This window comes from Brachypodium distachyon, chromosome 2, assembly GCF_000005505.3.
Source record: "Brachypodium distachyon strain Bd21 chromosome 2, Brachypodium_distachyon_v3.0, whole genome shotgun sequence".
Lineage (NCBI taxonomy): Eukaryota > Viridiplantae > Streptophyta > Magnoliopsida > Poales > Poaceae > Brachypodium > Brachypodium distachyon.
The window spans coordinates 50301431-50316696 of NC_016132.3; the positions used below are offsets into that span (position 1 = coordinate 50301431).

The 15266-nt window shown below is 45.3% G+C and overlaps 4 protein-coding genes across 4 annotated transcripts; 1 reads left to right on the forward strand and 3 right to left on the reverse strand.

Annotated features, from left to right (window-relative positions):
• Positions 1-129: 129 nt before the first annotated feature.
• On the reverse strand, positions 130-3776 carry LOC100831129 (glutathione S-transferase 1). Its single transcript, XM_010234076.3, has 3 exons — positions 3517-3776; positions 1793-1841; positions 130-799 (listed from the first exon to the last, which is right to left on the reverse strand). Exons 1-3 carry the CDS (start codon positions 3664-3666, stop codon positions 354-356), a joined length of 645 nt encoding a protein of 214 aa, XP_010232378.1. The 5' UTR covers positions 3667-3776; the 3' UTR covers positions 130-353.
• Positions 3777-6959: 3183 nt separating this feature from the next.
• On the forward strand, positions 6960-10343 carry LOC100830209. Its single transcript, XM_003569830.4, has 7 exons — positions 6960-7327; positions 7494-7605; positions 7750-7909; positions 8110-8258; positions 8352-8503; positions 9470-9584; positions 9674-10343. Exons 1-7 carry the CDS (start codon positions 7026-7028, stop codon positions 9809-9811), a joined length of 1128 nt encoding a protein of 375 aa, XP_003569878.1. The 5' UTR covers positions 6960-7025; the 3' UTR covers positions 9812-10343.
• Positions 10344-10928: 585 nt separating this feature from the next.
• LOC112270997 lies at positions 10929-11982 on the reverse strand. The gene has a single exon (XM_024459817.1). It carries the CDS (start codon positions 11562-11564, stop codon positions 11178-11180), a length of 387 nt encoding a protein of 128 aa, XP_024315585.1. The 5' UTR covers positions 11565-11982; the 3' UTR covers positions 10929-11177.
• A 2172-nt stretch (positions 11983-14154) lies between these two features.
• LOC100831634 (mavicyanin) lies at positions 14155-15029 on the reverse strand. Its single transcript, XM_003567094.3, has 2 exons — positions 14840-15029; positions 14155-14725 (listed from the first exon to the last, which is right to left on the reverse strand). The coding sequence occupies exons 1-2, from the start codon at positions 15012-15014 to the stop codon at positions 14382-14384; spliced, it is 519 nt and encodes a 172-aa protein (XP_003567142.1). The 5' UTR covers positions 15015-15029; the 3' UTR covers positions 14155-14381.
• Between the last annotated feature and the right edge of the window lie 237 nt (positions 15030-15266).

The following is a 15266-nucleotide window of genomic DNA, read 5'->3' on the forward strand; positions in this document are numbered from 1 at the left end:
AAGCAGACATCTGCGTTGCCCAACATATCAACTGTAACATCTCCGGTCTAGTACAAACGGACCATGAATTTATCATGGTTACAGCAAATTTGAACTTATCAGAAGCAACATCTGACAACATATTAACGCTCAGATACGGAAAGATAAAATTTATTATGAAAGTTCTCAAGACCAGAGCACGCGAATGCTCATTTCAGTACAAGATTAGACAGGATCACGAGCATCACCACAACACAAGCCTGAACAGACTCAACATCCAGGACACATCACAACAACACACACCTGGGAAAGCAAACATCGTGACACAAATTGGCTTATTTCATGGCCGCGGAGAAACCTGCCTAGAAACTAGTTTAAGATGATGGCTTCATCAGTGCAGCAACCTTCTGGACAGATGGCTTAGCAAGCATGTCAGACCACCAGGCTTTCACATGTGGATAGGCGTCGAACAAGGAAGCATAGGGTGTAGCCGCCAAGCATAGGGTCGCAGAAACATGGTTAAGGTCTGCAAGACTGAGGAAGTCTCCAGCCAAGTACTTGCACTTGGTCAGGCGTGCCTCATACACCTCCAGCACCTTCTTCAGTTTCACAAGGTTTTCGTCAATGACTTTCTGGTCAGTGGCTCCCCCGAGCATAGGATGGATGAGGCACTCAAAGAGAATGGGGCTCAGCGCGGAAGTGTACTGATGGGCCTCCACCTCGAGCCACACATCCACCATTGCTGACTCCTCGAGGTTGCCCTCCTTCAGCAGCTCTGGTTTGTTCTTGCGGCATGCATACTTGCAAATAGCACGGGATTCTAACAGGAAGAGAAAAACAACAAAACCAGAGTTATGATAATCAACACGTTGGTAAATACCCAAGGATTCCAAAGTTGTATGGTACTAATTTATCCTGGTTAAATAAATTGATCGAAGACTAACAAAACAATGACAAAACCCCTAACATTTCTAAACTTGATTAAATTTGAAATGATAACTACATACATATATGATGAGAATTCAAATAGCAAACATATAAGCATTTGCCAGAAACTTATGTTCCTTTTTCATTCTGAAACAGAATAAAGCTCATGTTTGGTCATTATATTACTTCACAATTCTGAAAAAAAGCATACAAGAGCAAGTTGATGAATATTCAAGTACATATTGCTATATTCATTTATTAAATTTCAGGTGATGTTTTGACCAGAATGGCAACAGCCTCACAGCACTTATGGAAATGATAACGTGCTGCTCTATGCTTGGTCCTTCCTGATCAATTACTACTCTGGTTTCTATCAGCAGCATAATAAGAAAAACTATAAAAAAAATTGACGGGCTAAAACTATAATTATATTGACCAAGTGGAAATATTGAACAGCATGACAACCAAGCCCGAAAATTATACTCCTCGTAACATAATGACAAACAAACAAATACACATAATTGGTTTTTTTAATCATGTCGTCATAATGCAAGTGAAGCTGATCCTGTGCTTCGAGTAAAATGTCAGGTATTCCTCCGTCCAACAAAAGATGTCTCAAGTTTGTCAAAATTTGGATGTATCTAGACATGACTTAGTGTATAGATGCATTCAAATTTGGTCAAAGTTGAGACATCTTTTGTTGGACGGAGGGAGTACCATTTTCTCCCATGTGGAAATGCCAGGTTTATTATGTTAGGAAATAAGGCAACACTATAAACAACAAAATAAACTATCACAACTAAATATTGTAAAAGCATCACGACCTTTTGTAGTTCTATTTATGAGGGTAGGAACAAAGAAAACATATAAAGAGATAGCATCATACCCCAAACGTACAAGTCACCATCCTGCAAAGCTGGCACTTGACCAAAGGGCTGCAGAGAACCATATGAAGAAAGTGAGTTTTGACAATCAGATGCCACACCTCTAAAACCAGGAACATGTCACAGTTGCTATGACACTAAGATCCGTTGCCCAAAAGTTATGACATTATGATAACACTCTTAAGGGAAAAGACTCCCATTGTTCTACAGATAAACACATGCTTCTTTGACTTAAAAAATGGTGATACATGCTAGCAAACAGTCAAGTTGCTCTATCATAAAACAGTTGAAAATATATATACATTAAAAATATCTCGTAATAGCAAAATAATCGTATAAATATGTACTTTGACGTTCAAAATACATGGCTAATTTCACATTCAAAAAATTTGTAGCTACGATAGGGCCAAACAAATTTGCCTGAAAAGTTCAGCTTAAACAGGCAATACAGGCTTAGAATTACCCCTATGTTTGCCGGTCTGAAATTTAGATGGCATCAATCTTCAAAACTGATAGAATAGCAGGGAAGAAGTTATCAGGTGCATGCTTCTTATAATGTGTGGCTGGAAAGTCTGTGGCTTCATGGGGGTTGGGTTGGGGGGGGGGGGGGGGGTGCTGGTGGTGCTAATTGCAGACCCATTCTTTTGCTCCTAAATCCTAATGTCCGATTATTAATACGGTTAGTCTAGCAGTTGACTTTTGGGTACTCCAGACTCTCATAAACAAGGCTTGTTTTGATAACAAGTAGATTAGGTCTACAGCTGAGATCATATGTTATATGTTGCATGTGTTCGTCTCTGTCAAGGCTTCACAACGACGAAAATAAACAGGCAGTGTTGAGTGCTTCTACTTTTATCGTGCAGACTGAAGCATTGGGTGAACACTCCCGGGTGACTCATGGACATGATGCAAGGGAAACGCTTATGCTCAGGATAACTCATGGAAGCGATGCTGATGGGACGTCTATCATGCTGTCTCCATGATGCTGCTATGGAACCAAAAATAAGTGCACTGGGCTGCAATTTAATTTATATGGTAATCTGAATAGTGGCTGCCTTTTGCTTTGCTTTGCGTTCTGCTGGTAGTTCTCTGAGCATTAACAGGTTGCTTGGGGCTCCTGGGTTGATGCTGGGTGACTAAACAAGTAAGCACCGACATGTTTGAAGAGAAAAAAAAAACATCTAGATCTCGTTTTCCACATTTTAGTCCAAAACTTGCAGTTACTAGCAGTACAAGGTCTGCGAGTAATAGGGTGAGTGGCGTCGGTGCTGTGTGCAGGAAGTGTGGATCTGGGGAAGATAAGTTTTTCTAAAGTGCAACTTGGCTAAAGTCAACTGACTAAAGATTTAGGTCACCACGTGGTCCACGCCCAAGTGGTTGGCCAATCTGAAACAACCCATGAAAAATCCACATTTTAAATTCCTTGAGACTGAGATGTGCCAATTGTGAAACAAAGTTTAATGACCCATCGATGCCTAGTCTTGAATCTTAAATTCGTTAAATAATTTCTTGAGAGATAATAATTCGTTAAATTAACAGTGAGAGATTACGGACGACAGCAAAATCTCTCCAAATAACAGTGGTAAGAGATATGGAACCGACCCCTCTCGCCGAGTTTACTTTTCGTTTTGCCGACCGCAGCACGAGAACGAAATCATTAAAACTGGAAGTATCTATGGAGGGCAAGGAGACAGGAGCGGCGCGCGCAGCGATTTAGGGTACGTACGTTCCTGGCGACGTGCTCGGGGCTCTTGTGCTCGCCGGTGCCGAAGTTGATGGGCACGAGCTCGTACTCGACGCCGGCCTCCTCCAGGGCCGCCACGCACCTCGTCACGTTCCACGACAGGGTCGGGCCGTACAGCTTCACCGGAGCCATCGCTAATCCCTTCTCACTCTCTCTCAAACCCCTCTCCTCTGCTCTCTTTCTCTCCTTCTCTCTGGGCAAAGAGTCTCGATGGGTGGAGAAGAGCACGCTTGGGCCCCGGTTTAATAGGCAGTGGTGGACTGGAAGACGGGAACAGAACAGATGCGGCCGGCCGCGGAGTGGGTGCCGGGTAGCCGGTAGCGGTAGGTGAGGTGCGCGGTGGGTCAATGGCAGCAGCTTCCGTTTCTTTAACCATTTCAAGTACTACCAGTACTTGGATAATTAGTTTCCTGTGCTGATTAGTCGTATCGTGACCCTCCGTTAAGTTTATTTAGCGACAGACGCAAGTGCTGACGCTCGATTAGAATTTGCTCCACCGAGGCAGGGAGATGTGCGTGTCTCCTTTCCCCGTCAATTTTCATTTTAGTTTAGTTCACTGTATAGTTGAGTATCGTCCTTCCGAGGTTGTTTATTTAGGAACATCTGGTCTCACACGCCACTTAGTCTCACACACAAGTACTCACGACGTCTACTTATCATTAGTAATTGTAGTCCTGTGCATCAGCTTCAAACATAGCAGCCGCAGCCGGCCACACACACTTCCGGAGTTCTCGGTTGATTGGTGCGAGGCAATGTCCCCTCCTTATCCGTCCGCCACTCAGCCGGCGGGAAGAATGTGGATCCTGGATCTACGTTACGACATGGTATTAAGGTTTTTGACAAAAAAAACTAAGGGGGGGGGGGGGGGGGGGGGGGTGGGGGGAAGAAGAAAACCTTTCTCACACAGACCTAGAAAATCCCCCCTCATGGCCCACCCGTACACAGCGGCACCGCGGCGTCACGTGAGATCAAAGCCGGCTTTGACCTGTGCTTTGTTATGGGACAGACGAGGGGATTTTTTTAACCCTCCGGCCTGAAATTCGCTCCCAATGGGAGTCGAACCCAGGACCAAAGGGGTGCCACTAGAGCCTCTATGTTGGATGGTGCAATATAATAGGCTTTCTGACTATTGATCCCTCTCGTCGTCAACTAATTTCGTCGGAGGCGTAAAAGATGGTGAGAGTATTTGGTCGTTGCTAGTAATTCAACGAATGTTTTTTGTGTAGGGTACGTTTTTTCATTTAGACTTTCGTTTTTGTCTATTGGGCCCTAATTTTTGAAAATCTAGTGCTAGTTGTATATGTGGAATGGATATCAGGTCTGAATTGGTCTAACTTTTGAATGTGTTGGAAGACTCCCCCCACCCCAAAAAAAAATGTGTAGGAAGACATATCTAAGATGTTTGACTTTGTCCTAAATTATTTTTAATTTTTTTAATTTTTTTAATTTATAGACTTTTATTCGTCATGATATATATTTTCATACGTCCTCCGTCCAACAAAAGATATCTCAAGTTTATCAAATTTTGGATGTACGTAGACATGAATTAGTGTATAGATGCATTCAAATTTAGTCAAAGAGGATACATTATTTATTGGACGGAGGAAGTAATATATTTATCATCCACCTTTTTGTCTCCACGGCTAGTCCTATCCTCAACCTTTGTCCACCTTTTTGTCTCCATGGCTAGTCCTGTCCTCAACCTTTGTGCGCATCAGATTGCTACTGGCCGGTGTTTTTGCTCCTATCATAGACGAAAGAGATGTTTATGGTTTATCTCGTGAAACGAACACGGCACACCATCCTACTTTTGTCCAAACAGAACGAAGGGTCGACTCGTCCTCGTGGTCCATAACACTGTTCTTAACGAAAACAGAAGATTGACATTTAATATGTCCTGGCCGGGATATACAGAGAAAACTCTAGAACTTGCACGATCCATTCTTAGGTGAAACATCACAAAGCACAGGACAAGAGTACTGCATTACGGGATCAATATTTCCTTGGAAATTTTCTGGATAACTCAGCAATGATGTGCTAGTTGTTTCGACTTGTCATCAGTCGCGGAATCGCCAAACAACCAAGAGAAGCTCCCTGAGTGTCACAATGCATTACTTTTGGCAGGGCGTGTCCCCAAAAGCACATGTCGATAATGGAAGTGGAAAAAGAAAGGAAAACTTATGCTTGGAGCGTAAGCAGGTAGCTCGAATGATAGATGACAGAAGTTGGAGTAGGTTGTCGGCGCAATGCAAAGAGGTTCCGTACCCGAGTTTGATGTAATGGCGATTTTTAATGTTTCCCGGGTTAAAATGTTTATCTCCTCTGGATTAAGTGTCAATTTAGAATAGTTTTTTAAAAGGTGTAGCCCACAGTACCTGCATATGCTCACGTAGGGAACGATCTGATTTTATTGATTCAAATCGATACATGATACAAATAACAAAGATACTCAACAAAATTAAAAGATTCATTGTAGTCCTTCGGAATAAACTTCTCTTAATCCATCATTTACATCTTGATACTTCTCCACGTAATCGTTGACAAAATTGCAGGATACCACGCTTGCACAAGCTGAACTAACTTCAAAGGTTTTGAAAAGCCACATGAGCCGCCAGCTCAAACGGTGAGAACCTAAGATCACTGAACGCACTATGGCCGGGGTCATACCCCTTGTAAGACAAGCTGTAAAATTATTTCTCTGTCGATGAATCAACAAGAAAAAGATCAAAAATCCGAAAACACATGCAGTGAGAACCACTAACTTCATGGCACGTCTACACCAGAACGATGAATGAGCCAAGACACCAATCTTCTAGATGACGGCGTCTCCATCGAAAAAGCGTCCTCGAAAAACACACAAAAACCTAACAAAAAAAAGGTACTCCCTTCGATCCATATTAATTGTCGAAATATTACATGTATCTATACACTTTTTAAGTATAGATACATCTATATTTAGGCAAATTTGAGACAACTAATATGAATCGGAGTGAATAGTAAAACTTGATGCCAGACATTGATCCGTGTTTCACTCACCTCTTATGAACAGATTGGTTTTTTTTTAAAATAAGTTACGGACAAATTGGATGTGAGAGGGGAGAGGAACCACTCGAGATAGTTTTTTTTTTAGGGGACGCTGGAGATAGATGGAAGCCACCACCTATCCTGCCGACCGATGCGGACAATCAACCTTGCGGCCGATGCGCAGTGTTGATGCGGCCCTTCTGGGGCGTGCCGGGGATAGGCCCACATTCGTGGAGTTGCCTCTTTCACCCAAACGCGTGAAGCGCCCGTGCGGACATACCGGACGGCCCAAACGGCCAAACCCGCGCGATAAAGCCCATGCTTGCCAGGTTCTCTCTCTGCTCGCTGGGTCCCTGCCCATTCCTTCCTCCGCAAGAACAAAACGAGTGGATACCGGGACAGGGCCCAACCGGAGTCCGGAGCATAGCTGCTCGCGGCGCCGGCGCGGCACCAACTCGCTTGAACCGATGGGGCGGCTGCGCGCGTGCTCCCGTCTCTACCGCCTCCTCGAGAAGAGGCCGCCGCCACCGAGCCCCACTCCGCCGCGCGTGCCGCACCTCTGCCCTCGCGCATCGCCCTTCTCATCGGCCGTGGCGGTCGCGCCCGCCGTGCCCCATGATGCCCGCGACTCTGGCCTCGGGAGTTCGGCCTACTGGGCCTGGATCCGGGCGGCGGCAGAGGCGGCTCCGGCACCCACGCCCCCACAGGAAGAGGAGGAGGAAGGCCTGGCGCGCTACATCCCCGTCAAGGCCTACTTCCTCTCCACCAGGTGAGTTAGAACGTGCGCAGGTGATTGCACGGCAGGTGTTTGGTAATTTTTCTGAAAGGAAGACCTTGCATGCTACTGCGTTCTTACATGGACGGTCACGTTGGTTTGATGCAGGGGGATAAAACGATGTATTTTGTTTGATTTTCTTTCTCCCCCTTTGTGGCAGCATTGATCTGAAGAGCATGCAGGCGGAGCATGGGGCTGACGTGGTGCCTCCATCGACCCGATCGCTAAACTACATTGCGCTCCGATACTCTGAATTCCCTCCAGAGATCATGGTTAGTGCTTCCAATTTAGCATCACAAACTTAGCCAAGTGCTTTTATTTGTTGATCCCTGAACGTGCTGTCATAATTTTCGAACCATGCTCTGTTGTAATGTAGCAGCACATAATATAACCCCCTTTACCTAATGTTTTTGTAGGACATTGGAGTGAAGGATAACAGATTTTGCTATCGCTATGTGGTTGTCTTCCAATATGGCTCTGCTGTGCTTTTCAATATTGCTGATCATGAAGCTGAGCACTATCTTGATATGATCAGGAATCATGCTTCAGGTTGGCTTCCAGAAATGAGAAAAGATGGTATGTCTATTGCTGTTCACTGGCTGGCCTATAAATTTTTAACATAATGAAGACTGCCTGTGACCAACTAGGCGAATGCACCTAGCCTGTGGACTATGGCAAAATCATAGTTCTAGGTGGAGCCTAGCATTTAATCTGCTTTTAGAACAATGAACCTGTATTATATTTTCACATTTTTGGCATCTATCCACTGTGACCAGATTATGCAGTTGTTGAGAAGCCATCCTTGACAACATGGATGAAAGGAGGTCTTGATTATATAGTTCTTAAAAGTTTAGACACTGATGGAATTCGCATCATCTCAAGTGTTCTCGGTCAAAGTATTGCTCTTGATCATTACATACGGCAGGTACTGGAATTGAGCAAAATTAAAGACACAATTTCCATGTTGCAAGGTTTAAGCTTCATTCTTATTCAAAGACATCTCTGCTACTTTTAATAGGTCGATGATATGGTTGAGGAATTTACTGAAATCAATCGTATCATGGAGAAGACTGGGGACTTCACAATGAAAAGAAAGAAGCTGTTTCAACTTGTGGGCAAGGCTAATTCTAATCTTGCAGATGTTATCATCAGGCTTGGCCTTTTTGACAGGTATTTCTTTATTCTAAGTGTCACACTCCCTTTTCTGGATTGGAAGGAAGTTCATTACGTGCCAATCCCACGTGTTGTGGTGTTATGGAATAGAAGGCATGCAACTCGTCTAAAACAGATGATGGCATGTAACTAGAGATGCTACTTAGGTATCTCATGTCCTACATGTATGTGTTACTCACAGGATATACTTGAGGACAAAATAATCATGCAATACATATGCTGTTCATCGAAAGCTTTCCTCAATTTCAAGAAAGGTTGATGCATTTGGTATCCAAGCATAGAAACTATAGAATGCCACAGTTCTCTTTATTTTCCCTGCATGTTTACTCTCCCAGTATCCCTGGATGATATATGTTCTCTGTTTGTTCTGTTGCGCTGTCACTGTGTGGACCCAGCTTTTACTTTCACCAGCTGTGTTGCTTTTGTAATTGCCATTTTGCTTCTAGAAAAATACTCTTTTCTCCTGCAAGAATCAATATATTTCAAAGGAAATTAATAATTTTATATCCCATGGCTAATTAATTACTGTTGATTTGGTGTGCTCCCTTTAATTTCACATTGTGAAAATTTCTCTGTCAAGTTTATCTAAGCTTACAAAACCGGCATATACCTCATATGACTAAATTTGGGAATTCATCAAATATAAGGCAGGGCAAATATCTTTTTGAAACGATACAGGGTATATAATCTGTCTGCATGACTTTGGATTTCTATTCCAACTAAAGATAGAACCACAGATGATACACTATACCATGTGCAAAGACATCAGAATATGTAAATACGCTTGCAGCAATAATTTGCTGTTATAACCAAAGAACCAGATATACACTCTGAAACTATCTTCGGGATTGGCTAAGATAATTATGGAAAAAAGACAGTATTAAATTTAAACTGATATACATAACATCAATGATAATATCTCCTTGTTTCTTGTGGTAATATGAACCACATGTTTTTATCCAGGTCAGAAATTGCTTGGAAAAATGCAAATTATGCGCAAATCTTGGAGTACCTTCGAGAAGAATATGAACTGAATCAACGTTTTGGAAGCCTAGATTTCAAACTGAAATTCGTAGAGGTAAGTGCCTGTTGTGTCATTCTTCTTGAGTGCAATACTTGTTTTTTTCCTTCCGAGTTCTTATTTTCACCTACAATTTATTGTAACAGCACAATGTTCATTTTCTTCAAGAAGTGCTCCAAAATAGGCGATCAGATTTGCTGGAGTGGGGTGTCATAATACTACTGACAATTGAGATTGTGATCTCACTGTACGAAATTATCAAGGACTCTAACATGATGTCCTGAGAGCACTCTCACTCATTGGCGCGCAGTTCATCAGTCACCAGCCTTGTTATGCTAACTTCAGGCTCCGTCTCCTGTCTACATTCCCTACTGATCTCTAACCTCAGTTGAAAACAAGGGCTATGTTTCCTCGAGCACTTTCCTGACTGCTCTGGTACTGCAGAGAGTGCATTTTTAGGTTTCTTTTATCTTTTTGTCCCCACTAAGATTCATAGCTGGCAAAGTCAGACAGGTAGTTCGGTCATTATCTAATGACCAACATTTTCAGGGCGATGGGCTAGGGTGAACAGAGTTTTAGTTTTGCAAAGACGTCACGAATAGATGCTCTCTTGTGGACAATGCTGCTGCCAGGGTTCTTTAGTGACAAGACACTGCTAGCAGCAAAGTAGCAGTTGCCCATTATCAGTTATACTCCCTGCTTTTCCTAATACTATAAGGTGTATCAGGATTCCTTAGTAGTACAAGATTTTGATAAATATTTTGTTAAACATGGTTTATATGACATGGAATGATGAAATCGGTAATTGTGATTTCATAATATTATACTCCCTCCGTCCAACAAAGGATGTCTCAAGTTTGACCAAATTTGAATGCATCTATACACTAAGTCTAGATACATCCAAATTTTGACAAGCTTGAGACATTTTTTTTTGTTGAACGGAGGGAGTATAAACTACTCCCTCCATTTCACAAAGAATGACGTCCATGCTTTTTGAGGTCGAACTTTGACCAATGATTAGACCAATTGTACGTAGATTATATGTTACAAATTTTATATCGTTGGAAAGGTTTTTGAAATACAAATCCAATGATATAATTTTTGTAACACATAAGTCTCAAATCATTAGTCTAATTGTTGGTCAAAGCAATATCTTGAAATACGTGCGTGCCATTTTTTGTGAAATGGAGGAAGTACATATTAATGGAGTAATTTTTTGTCAAAGCGTTGTCTTAATGAAACCTAATAGGCTAATACTATGTTGTGTTATATGAAAAGGAGGCAGTGCTACACATGCATTTCTCTTGTCTTGCTGTCACACTCTGCAAAAAATATTTTGAATTGAGTTTACCAGCAAATTCGCTGGGTTGTACTACGAATCCTGGACACACCACACACGAACTAATAGTATGTGTCTAGGCACGGTTTACCAGCAATAATCAATGTAACCAACCATACCCTTGGGTTTTTCACGGAGTTTCTTCGTACGATTGAAAAAAGAGTGCTCTAGGTCGGAGAAAACAAGACATAGTACTCTAGTACATGTGACTGATCTCCTCAGCTAAATAACGTAGGAAGCATATACATGCCCCGCGAAAGAAAAAGTGTAAACTATAATACATGGGGGTGAACGACGGTACAAACTTCTGATCAGAGTTCATCCCAGAAGTATCTCCCACAGACACGCGACGACATGACGACGAGGGCCACCGGCACGATGAGCACCAGCCCAGCGCAAACCCCCAGCTCTTTCAACCCGAACGTGGAGCCGACGATGTAGGCAATGAGCAGCGCCAGCACGTCGAGCGCCACGTACGAGGACCTCCGCAGGTCCTGGCTCGCCAGCAGCACGACGATGGAGAGCGACAGCGCGAAGGCGGCGGTGTTGCTGTAGTAGAAGGCCGTGTACCTACTAAGGCTCGCGGCGTGGAGCACGGGCGTCATGGGGCTGTCGGGCCCGTTGCCGTCCTGGATGCCGCCGGGCGGGCTGAGCCCGGGGGCGTAAGTGATGGAGGCGATCACGGTGGCCAGGACCATCAGCCAGCCACGGAGCTCCCGGGCCGGCGGCCCTGCAGGTGTTGCCCCCCCTCGCCTGCTCTTTCGGCGCGTCGGTGCTGTCGCGGTTGGCCGGGACCAGCAGAGCTTGGAGACCGGCCGGCGACGAGTCGACAGCGGTGGACGACTGGACGAGCAGCACTTGGGTGCCTTTGGCCAAGGATGATGCCGCCGGGAGCAGCAGCACCGGACACGAGAAGCAGCTGGTGTCTACCGCCCGTGGCTCCTCAACTTGACCTTCCACCCGCGGCGAGGCCACCTCCACGGTGATCTCTTCCTCGGATCCGCCAGCGGCGGTCGGTTCCGGTGGTGCAAGTGCGCCCGACATCAGCGTACGTACGTGCCTGCTTGGCTCATTGGCTGCTTTCGATCAATAAGCTAGCTAGTTAACTGAGGTACTCCGTGCTTAATTCTAATCACAGAGCGCGGAGCCTGTGGCATCTATTTATAGGGTGGATCCAAGTGAGATCGGCGCTACGCGCAGGCCAGAAACTGAGCGGCAACTTCTCTGCGGGGATGCAGCAGGAGTGAAAATAGCCAAATTGGGAATAACGCGGCCTGGGCGTGTGGGGCTGGTCGCGCGAGACTGACTCGCTCGCCGTCCGGCGCACCTGCAGTGTGAAGGGCGCCCTATCAGGCATGCGGGATGCGGCCAGGACCGGGGATGCCAAGGGGTACCCATTACCCGCTTACCCGACGGGTAAATCCCCATTAGGGCACGGGTTTGGGCCAAAAAATTTACCCAAATGGGAAAAAATCCGTACCCCTCGGGTAGAGCAGGTACGGGTATGGGAATGCGTAACGCGTACCCATGTACCCGTTTATCCATATACTAACTAGCGTGTGAGTGTGATCTTCACAGAGAAGATAGGCTCCCCGAGAATCCGATTCTTCTTAACTGTGGCAGAAGCGCCTATTCACACTTATAAGCGTGTGTTTTTCGTCCTTTAACTATTTTTTAGAGGGTCCTTTAACTATTTTTCTAGCATAAGTTTATCTCTTAATCTTTTTAAAAAAACTTCACCATCAACCATCAATAGTTTAATACCATGTACTCCCTCTGTTTCCAATTAATTTGCATGTTTATTTCAGAAATTAACAGGAGTTTCTTTGCAAAATTACCGGCGTCAATTAATTAGGAACGGAGAGAGTACATTTGGTTTGCGATGGTTAGCCTTCTATATACAAAACCTGATTTTGGCTTGACATGACAGCTCTAAGGTGGTTTTGTGGCCATATATGATGATCGTCAAACAACTTGAAGGATCCCAAACCATCCAGGCCCACTTTAATAGGTACGCCCTCGCCCCCTCCGCCAACACTTCGCATGAACCCTATCGAGCTTAGGGGCTGCTGCTTTATGCATGGAATCAGACAGGGTTCAGAGGGTGAGAGTGAGCCTCAGGTCGGTAAGAAGTGAAGGAGCACACATATGCCAAGCTTGAGGATGATGCCATGTAGCCCGTTGCTGTGCGTCAGAATCTTGAAGCTTTCGATCCCCAAGGTATGGTTGCTGGTTAGGTATGTGTGACAAACAAGTCTAGGTTTGCTGATGTCACCAGGTAGTTTGCTACCACCGACTCATAAAACTACTTGTTGCATTGTTCAAGCTGCCACACCGATGTCACATAGCTAGGGGTCATGCTAGTTAAGACTTAAGACCCATAGGCCATCTTTGGACTCTTCATTGATGGTGCACTTATCCGCCGCCCATCATTGGAGAGCGGATGAATCACAACTTACATTACTCCTCCACTTACGGGTCCCTTATCCGTTGCACATGAGTGGAAACACATCCATGGGATATATAATACTAACCCTAAATCTCATCACCTCCTCCCTAAATCAATCCATGCACAGGAGGAGGAGGCACCACGTCAGAACCACTGCACCTCCATCACCATAGGAGGCCGTGGGCAAGAACCAAAGTGCCGCCACCACCATGACACATCGATGTGCTTCAGCCTTCAGCACGTATCATTGTTCTGCACCATGCTTTTTGGAAGTTCCGCGAGCAAGCACTAGTTATCAGTTGTGGATGTCGTTGCATTCATATTCATTTCAACACTTGGAAGAGATTTCTGAAAAATATAATAGTAATTGCCATCTGTTTTGAGATGGATACAAGTTTTTTTTTCTTTCAACTTGGGATTCCTCCCCTTTCCATTTTCTTAGGGTGATTCCTCCCATAATAGAAATGCACAGTCTGTAGAACCCAGCAGCAAACGGGGTCGTAGATGGATATAAGTACTGCCGGTAAGAATTCTAAGTTAATTTTTTTTAGAGGAGAATTCTAAGTTATGTAATGCTTTGAAGGGTAGGCCTCACCTAATTGAGTCGCCACTAACACTTTGTCACCCATCAGTGGAGGGGGTTTAACCACCCGTCATTAACTATCTGTTCTACCGCCCTCCCTGCCATCCTCCAGTCCCCTCGAGGAATAAGATGGAATGCCACGTCTGTTTGGGCAGGGAAAAGGAGATGTTGCAAAGAGAGGGAGAAGAGAAAATACGTATCAAAGGTTTGCTTGCGTACGCGCGCGTACATAGCAAATGTGGAGAGAGAAAAGAGAGGAAAAAAGGTAATGCGATACCATATTCAGTAGCGAATGGAGTACACTTTTTTTTTTTGACAAACATCATAGCCAGATATAGCAGAGGCTTAATTCCCTGATCAATACCTACCTTTTCATACATGGCAACCCAACTAAAGGCGTTAAAAGCCTAGATGGCTATTCCGGAAAGATCCAAAACCCATTTAATCGCCTTTCCATATCTTGCTCGATCGTCACGCGGTCAGTCACGCCGCAAACGGCAATCCCAAAACCGCCGAGCCCACCAGCGCGAGGGCCGCGGCGAGTGCGGCCCAGGAAGCAGCACCGTGGCGCGCGGCGGCGCGGCTGGTGGACGGCGCCACGGCCGGCGGCTGCTCGGACGCCGGCGGCTCGACGAGCACGGACACCTTCATGCCGCCCCAGCAGTAGCCTTTGCTGCAGATGAAGTAGTAGCGGCCCGTGTGGTTGAGCTGGAACGGGAAGCTGGTGCCCCGGTCGTAGCTCGCGATGGGCTTGCTCGCGTCGCACTTCTCGTACGCCGCCTCGTCCACCTGCATCACGTCGAACATGCCCTTCTGGTACTTGAACACTGCACTCAACAAAACGGATTTTAATCTATGCTGATTAGGACGAGAAGAAGCTAGAGGGTATGTATAAATTATTCCGGAGAGGTTGGGAGATCCGGAGATATATGCGTGCGTACCGAGCCAGTCGCCGACATGGAAGCGGTACTTATCGGGCCAGGAGGTGTAGTTGACGTTGGCGGCCCATTGCTGCTTGTCGCCGACGGTGAAATCTTCGGCGGAGGAGGGGGGCAGTGACGCCGCCGCGAAGAGGACGAGCGTCACGAGGAGGAGATAATTGGACGCGGCTGCCATTTCTTGAGAGACGGAGAGATTGATGGGTGCCGGGGGAGGAAATGGAAGAGGGAAGGGTATTTATGGCATCGGGCGAACCGAACGGGAATACGAACAATCACGGTACATGTAGATGTATAGCGCGTTTTACATACGCCGATACGCGGATGTATTCTGGGTGGGCGGGGCGCTACGCAGTGATAAACTGAAAATGAGCTCGTGGCAGCTCCCATGATCGCGTCCCAGGAGCCGATTTCCCGTCTGCCTGCCATG

Bases quoted from the DNA above. Each gene is read 5' to 3' on its own strand.
- LOC100831129 (XM_010234076.3), bottom strand. From the start codon at position 3,666: ATGGCTCCGGTGAAGCTGTACGGCCCGACCCTGTCGTGGAACGTGACG. The intron at 1,842-3,516 runs GTACGTACCCTA...GGTTCTCTGCAG, and splicing joins CCGAGCACGTCGCCAGGAAC to CCCTTTGGTCAAGTGCCAGC. The intron at 800-1,792 runs GTATGATGCTAT...TCTTCCTGTTAG, and splicing joins TGGTGACTTGTACGTTTGGG to AATCCCGTGCTATTTGCAAG.
- LOC100830209 (XM_003569830.4), top strand. From the start codon at position 7,026: ATGGGGCGGCTGCGCGCGTGCTCCCGTCTCTACCGCCTCCTCGAGAAG. The intron at 7,606-7,749 runs GTTAGTGCTTCC...ATGTTTTTGTAG, and splicing joins AATTCCCTCCAGAGATCATG to GACATTGGAGTGAAGGATAA. The intron at 8,504-9,469 runs GTATTTCTTTAT...GTTTTTATCCAG, and splicing joins AGGCTTGGCCTTTTTGACAG to GTCAGAAATTGCTTGGAAAA.
- LOC112270997 (XM_024459817.1), bottom strand. From the start codon at position 11,564: ATGGTCCTGGCCACCGTGATCGCCTCCATCACTTACGCCCCCGGGCTC.
- LOC100831634 (XM_003567094.3), bottom strand. From the start codon at position 15,014: ATGGCAGCCGCGTCCAATTATCTCCTCCTCGTGACGCTCGTCCTCTTC. The intron at 14,726-14,839 runs GTACGCACGCAT...TGTTGAGTGCAG, and splicing joins CCATGTCGGCGACTGGCTCG to TGTTCAAGTACCAGAAGGGC.